At 35.0% G+C, this 7,637-nt stretch overlaps 1 protein-coding gene and 1 pseudogene across 1 annotated transcript; both read left to right on the top strand.

Moving 5' to 3' along the window:
* The first annotated feature begins 1,184 nt into the window (after positions 1–1,184).
* On the top strand, positions 1,185–2,131 carry LOC134230182 (uncharacterized). Its single transcript, XM_062711955.1, has 3 exons — positions 1,185–1,415; positions 1,503–1,639; positions 1,719–2,131. The coding sequence occupies exons 1-3, from the start codon at positions 1,213–1,215 to the stop codon at positions 2,054–2,056; spliced, it is 678 nt and encodes a 225-aa protein (XP_062567939.1). The 5' UTR covers positions 1,185–1,212; the 3' UTR covers positions 2,057–2,131.
* A 1,167-nt stretch (positions 2,132–3,298) lies between these two features.
* LOC134230184 (uncharacterized) lies at positions 3,299–4,511 on the top strand (annotated as a pseudogene).
* Positions 4,512–7,637: the final 3,126 nt, after the last annotated feature.

The following is a 7,637-nucleotide window of genomic DNA, read 5'->3' as shown; positions in this document are numbered from 1 at the left end:
GACAGGAACACAACAGTAAGTTGACATGCTCAAATAAACAAATTGCAGAATTGTTTTCTTTCTTTTTTTGAGCGAATGTAATGATTATAATAATCTACTGTATAAAAGGCGATTTTTGTGGTATTAGGACTGGTATTTAAGAGGTGGCAGGAAGAATAACCCGCTCGTAACATGACTCCGTTTCACTTTAACGTCATCGTCACGGTTGATTGAAAACCATTCCAGGCCCTCTCTGACAACGGGTTACAAGTTTTATGGGGGAAAATTTACAAGAAACTGCTTAGTTAACCGTTGATGCCTCTTTAATTAATTAGGCAAATCGAAAATCAGACCCCATTGAACTTCCATAAACTGTACAAAGATTGCAAGAAATTCATATCATCTCTAAATATTGAAAAACAATGTGTATATCTCAGGTGCATCAAATGGTGCAACAAGATTTGTTGACAAACTCGCCGTCATCAAATTGCACGTGTTTTGGACTTTTTAGCGTCTTCCCTACATGACGTCATACATTTTACGGTTGAGTAATTCTGAACACTGATTTTGATGCAAAGTAACTTAATTTCTCATCTGACCAATTTTCGTAATTTTCGGTCAAGTGGTCAAAAAGTTTTCGAATATTAAGCTACCCTGCGTTTCTTTTTCCTTTCAGTATATTTGACAAACTTCATAAAAATAAAATTAATGGGGAGATTTCGAAGAAGCTAGTACCTGCACTTAGAACAAAGACAAAGTATGTTGTTCACTACAGAAATTTGCAATTCTATATCATTCACGGATTGGTGCTAAAAGAAATACATCGAGTCATAAGCTTTACACAATCTTCATGGCTTAAACCTTACATAGAATACAACACCAAAATGAGACAAAAGGCGCAGAATGACTTTGAGGTGTCCCTTTAGAAAGCCTATAACAATGTAGCATTTGGGTGAGTTGACGTAAAGGGAACATCTGAAATGTTATATTACTTAAATAGAGTATTTCTAGTGATTCGTTAAATTTTCAATAATTATCTAACATCACTTCAATGCCTCCCTAATTATAGTTGTTAGATAAATCACTGACTTGTTGATATTTTAAAACATGTATTAATGTATGTCATTTATTATTTCAGAAAAACCATGGAGAACATTCGAAATAGATTGAATTTCAATTTAGTGCATACGAAAAAAGGTACTGCAAAAGCTTGTCAGCAAACCTAGCTTCGAGATGTTCACCATCTTCAATTCACATCTCGTCGGAGTGAAAAACAAGAAAGTAAAACTATTACTTAACAAGCCTATTTACATTGGTATGACGATATTAGACCTCTCCAAATTATTCATGTACCAGTTCCATTATGAATTCATTAAAGCAACATATCGAGAAAAGGCCAAATTGTTGATGACTGATACAGACTCTCTCTTTTACAGGTATTTTATCATGCAATTTCATCCGATTTCCAAGAAAGAGAAATGTGGGAGTGAACATTCAATTTATGTTTCAAGTTTAATTTGTAGGTTCGAGGTCGAGGATATGTACACAGAGATAGAGCAACACATGGATCTTTTTGATACATCAAACTATCCAAAACATCACTTCTTATTCAATGAAAAAAACAAAAAGGTGGTTGGCAAAATGAAAGATGAAAGTGGAGGTAAGTTGTTTGACTTCTCCATTTCCGGAAATATGCAGCTGTTTAAATATCATTATTATCTTAATTTTCTATTACACAGGTGTTCCTATCATAGGTTTTGCGGGTTTAAGGCCAAAGATGTACTCGTTTACTTTCGACGATGGAAAAAGAGGTGAAGTGAAAAAAGCCAAAGGGATCTCTAAATCTGTGGTCTCCAAAAAACTTGCTTATAAGAATTATGTGGACTGTCTATACCACTGTGAATTGGAAAGACATACCATGAACTCTATACGAAGTGAAAAACATGATTTGTATCTGAAAGCTATCAACAAAATTTCACTGTCTCCATTTGACGATAAACGATACTGGTTACCGCCACATGGTGTTGAAGGCTACTCTTATGGACATTATAAAATCATAGTAATGTCTGAAAAATAATATTTAGTATGAGCATATATTCATACTATAGTAATTGAAAAGAAATACATCTGCACTTCTGAATAATTTATTCCCAAATAAACATCAGCATCTTATACAAACGTTTGATTCTTTATTACTACTTTAACATTGTTAAACTCCCAACCCCTACCCCTGAAAAATGAATAAAAATAATGAAAAATCGTTCAGATAATTTCGTCTTGAATTTTAATTTATTTTCAATCTTTTTTAAGTTTTATGTTTATGAAATAAAAAAAAAACACATCCCGTAATTACTATAGAGTATCCTCCCAACTTTATAAACTGTACGAGTTTCCGATTAATGCTCTTGATTAACATATTATAAAATAAATTGTTTTACATGATAACACTGCACTCTGAGTATTCTAATATTGTCCTCGGCTATATTAAGTGCAGATTTTTGAAAAAGTCCTCTTATATTGCAAGAATTTCATCTTCATCTGTGTCATCATCCTTAAGTATCACCTTCCTCGCCGCCGCTTTAGCCCTCTTCAGCGGTGGTAAACGAACCTGTAAAGTGAATTTTCTGCATGGTATAGTTATGTACAGAAAATTTATTCAAGTTTTATTTCCTTTTATACAAAAGATGTAATATACTAACTGTGACGACTTTGTACTTTATTAAAAGACGATGAAGTAAGTGTACTTAGATTACTGGTTTTTGGTTTAATGCGACACTTCTGTATTCAATTTAACATAGAGAAAAGGGATGTTGAGTAGCAATTTGTTTTGTGCTTAATCACAATATTACTGATTTGTTTTAACATATATTATTGACAATACATCAAAATGACTGGACATAATATCCAAAACCTTAGAAAGTTCTTTCCCATTTCTGGATTCCAAGGGTAACATGCCCAGTATTCTGAATATTAAGTTACCAAGGAAAAGCCACGTACTGCTACTTTCAATAAGAAATTATATATAAATCTATTTAATCAGTACCAAGTATCATTCATAAGTCCAGGCAAGCACTTTTAAATTAATGGAATTTAACCAATCAAGGTTAAAGCCATTTATCAAAGTGAAATACATGTACCTTATTTTTTATATTTTTATTTTGATCTGGTTCGGTTGACAGCGTATGTTAGCCAACCCGTATAGAATTATTCCTCTCTTTCCCGGGGTTATTAGTGTTACCTTAATAGTACATTTGACGTCATACCACGTTTTGTCATCAGTCGACGCTGAAACTTTCAAAGACGACTACAGATAGACAGAATGCCGAAGCGCAAAGCAAACAGCAATAGTCAGCCCATGCCAAGGAAAGGTCAAAGGAGAGGACGGGGTCCTCGATCGGCGAATGCTGTTGCTGCAGCATCGGCTGTCCCCTCATTGCTGTTGGATCCTTCAGCACATGACCATTCTCAGCTACCAGTTAGCAGTCTTCCAGCATCTCCGCAATCAGCGGTGTTGACAGCAGACCAACTGAGACAGGTCACTGAAAGCGTAGCAGCTTTGATAAAGGAATCACAGGGGGGGGTGTAGTAGAACCAGCATCCTCCCCTATTTTGGATGAATAATCAGGTGATACAATTATTTCTAGTGCATGTAGGGCAGCTGTGCCCAGCTATGACAATGAGTTAGGGCATAACGTTCCAAAAAATATAAAAATAAAGATTGCCAATGGGGAGTATACATAAATTTAGGTATACTGCTTAATAATGTCCCAGAAACTGACCCCAATGATGACACCAAATATTTTTCTCTAAAAGACGGGAAACTTGCAGTCACGAATAAGCCTAAAGCAAAACCCATTACGGACATACAAGTATGGACTGACGCTTTCCTTATCTTTTCAACGATTTATGCATCTGCTCATCCCCATGCAGCAGTATCTTTGTTAAAATATATGCACACAATACGGTTAGGCGCCAGTCGTATTATGGGGTTGGGCTGGCGGGACTATGACACCCAGTTCCGACTTAAAAAAGAGCGTAATCCTGTATTATCATTTGCAGTAGTTGACCGAGAGTTGTGGTTGCTCTATATGTATAACAGACCTATGACAGTGCAGACTGTGCAGGGATCAGAACCCAATCCCCCTGCACTCAAGTGCACTCAAGTGATTTTAATTATAAAGGCGCATGTCCAAGACAACAATGTCAGTACAGTCACACTTGTATCCTTTGCTCACAGCCACACCCACACACTAAGCACAAAAATATAACTCGCTCTCCATCAAACCTTCTGTCGGCAAACACGCAGTCAGCATGGTGCTCCTTGCCCTCAGAAACTCAAGCAGCCCCAAATACCTATAACAGACCAGCATCGAGTTCAACCCAGTCTTTTAGACATCAATAGTATAACCACCCCCCCCTTAAAATTGCGAGCCTTGCAAAATGCTCAACAAATTATCCTCTCGACACATTTTGCACCTGAATTACTTGGAAGGTTTTCATTTTGGTTTTTAAGCTCTGTTACAACTTACAAGGGCCCTAGACAGTAGACAAGCATACGAGTGTGAGTTTTTAAGGTATATTTTATTGACGAAGCCATTCAGCGAGTTACATGTAATAAAGAAATAACCCTGGGAAGAGTGGCTGTCCCTATTTGACTCCCCCCTCTGCTTAACCTAAAATTTGTCCCCTCACATACCTGTTTCTGGAAGGAGTTAGTTAATAGATTTAAGGTCCCTCTCTACATAGGTGCAAACATTTTTAAAGAAATTTATATTGTGTAAAGGAGTTAATATTGAGCGTATTTATTTACTTTTTAATGTATGGCGCATTGCATTTGCAGCCGGGAAAAATGTTCAAAGACATAACAGTATCAGTGAATAGAAATTACCGTTAATTACTTCAATAGAAAATAAACATGTAAATAACACGTTTAATTAATTTATCGTGGTCCTTTAAAATGTTAAGAATACTTGATTTGATTAAAAATTGAGTATTATTTTGTAAAGTTTTATTTTTTAGAATTTAGATATAAGGGTGGATTACTCAAATTTTGCGGAAACTGGTAAAGTGACTTTTATAGTCTGTTCTCAATTCTTACGTGGGCGACATGGGGGGGATTAATCAGCAAGGTGTGATGCAGTTAGAAAGCGCCTCAATGGCAGTGTCGCAAATTTCTTAATAAAGGCAGAGAGAGATTTATTAGGTACCCTGAGATCCACACCGATCGTCCGAAGTGGTTTTTAGGTGACAAGGTGCATTAACACCTTTCAGAATAACATGTAGGTAACAACTTTTTAAAGGTTACAGCAAGGGTTCCAGGTTTTCATTTCTTACCTGGAATTAAAGGTTTTACCAGCACAGGGAGAGTTTGGGCCATGGCTGCGCTATACTAGTAACTAGATATGGGGTCATAGTGCTAGACATTTACTTACATGTAATTTGGCGCCTTGCATTTGCTTGTGACTTGTCCTTTAGTTGGCGATAGATTTTCATTACTCAGTATATGGGCATGCAGTGATTTTAGTCGCTCTGCATTGCATTGCTGACAACAAATTTGCTTATTTGGGCAATACTTTGCCCCCAAGTTATTTACATATTAATGGTATTTTAGGACCAGTAATGAATTTATTTTAGACATATCGCAGTTCAAAGCAAGTTTTCTTTGGGGAGGATCCATAGCATCCATTCCATAACAAAATGTTTTATAATGATAAACTGTTAGAAAATATTGTATAAAATTGTACATTTGACATCAGGTGGAGAATATAGAATCCCTTACACCAGATCTGGACATGAGATGAAAGGAGAGAATTCGAGTGCGCAAGTACTTGTTTTAATGTTCTTGTGTACAAGTCTTATGGCATATGGAACCGGACAAAGGTAACCAAAATTGATCTTTAATTTTACCACCATACTCATGTTTTATCATTCTCATCTTTGAAAAGGTGCATGTTGACTATTTTGAAGAGACTTGATGCGACCACTAAAACACATGCAATGAATGCGAGACATCGTGCAACGTATGCGAGAGCTCGTGGGAAGCTAAAATTTTCCGATTGCAAAGTGTTGTAAAGTGCTCGTGCGCCAATTGTGAAAGGGTCTGTACTCATCTTTCCTTTCCTTCCTTGATAAAATTGTCATCAATCTGCAGAGGTTTAATGTGTCAAGTGCAAATGAAGCAATTCTAAAGTAATCTGTGGTGATTAAAAATTTGGTTGAATTTTAGATATTTTGTGTTAATATTCCAACAAGTTTCTATATTACCTAATTCATTTTTTCAAGTTCAAAGTTCAAGGTCAAATTGAATCTTTCAGGTTTTTTAAGATGATGTTTTATGTGAATATTCATTGTATCTTCAGTGTCGTATAAAGTCATAAATTCGTTAGTTCTATGGTCGATACAATGACCATGCGTAATCAAATAAGTTTATTATTGATTCAAATGCTGACTGAAGTTTTTCATACTAATTTAGTCCATTATTTATACACTTAATTGACGACGTTATTTCTATATCGTACTAAGGACCATATGGCGAGTGTGACCAGTCGGCAGGGATGCACTCTCTTCCATGGCACCTAAACACATCTCTCATATTTGGATGTCCATGTTTGCTTTGCTCCTATTTGTACTGTTTTATAAACTTTGATTAAGAACACTGTTTATTATCTCTATATGTTTCTTGTAAAGATTTTTTTAAACATAAAATATGCGTAGTACATACAAGTTTGAACTTCCGATATTTTATGTGAGAGACTTGCTTAAGTGTATAAAAAATCAAGATACTAAGTATGTAGATTGAAAAGTAAATACATTTGAAACAGCAGTAACAACTAACTCTGGAAATCTGTACAAAGGATTTGTTCTCTTTTTACATGTTAAAGTAGACACTTCCCGACATTCTGAAAAGTTGCCAACGATAAATGTTTAACACCTTAAAGTTGCAGAGTATCCCATGTGCATAGCATCTATCAGGTCTTTATTTTTTTCCTAACTTCATGTTCTCGTTAACATTTTTTTTGTTCCCTCATGCTGCACACATTCAATGCAGCTCTGTTGAGCTGAGTTATGATCATCACAATCAACACTATAGAGATGAAATATGTCATTTAATAATTGGCAAAAATAACAATAAAATATACTTAAGGTAGAACCTATGTCGGAGAAGTCTTTGTCACAAGATTTTCAAACTTTTCATAATGATAAATTAGCACTTGCTTATCAATCAGTTAAAAGCACACGACATGTTTCCTTGTTATTAAATGAAGTGCAGCTAGTTAAACATGGAATGATAAATACATATTGCGACTTCACAATTTCAGTCATTTTAGGGGTACTTGTCATGCAAAGAAGACAACAAAATCCCAGAATTGCTTCTTTAAACATCATTGTTTTTATTGTTTATAAATTTAACAGTATTAAACAATATTTCCCGACAATAAATTCTTTTTTATTCAATTCAAATAAAAGATAAGTCAACATTTTCAAAACTATAGGCAAATGAACTCTATTTATTTTCAGTCAATTTTCCACCCTACATTTGTAAATATATATCAGAAGTCTTTGTCACAAAGTTTTCAATCTTTAATATAATAAAGAACATACCCAAATGATTACAAAAAGTGATTAAAATATAGACCTTTCCCCTCTAACGAATGAGA

Source organism: Saccostrea cucullata, unplaced genomic scaffold (assembly GCF_032062105.1).
Source record: "Saccostrea cucullata isolate Sc308-1 unplaced genomic scaffold, CSIRO_AGI_Scuc_v1 ctg5891, whole genome shotgun sequence".
Classification (NCBI taxonomy): domain Eukaryota; kingdom Metazoa; phylum Mollusca; class Bivalvia; order Ostreida; family Ostreidae; genus Saccostrea; species Saccostrea cuccullata.
This window is presented reverse-complemented; position numbering and strand designations above follow the sequence as displayed.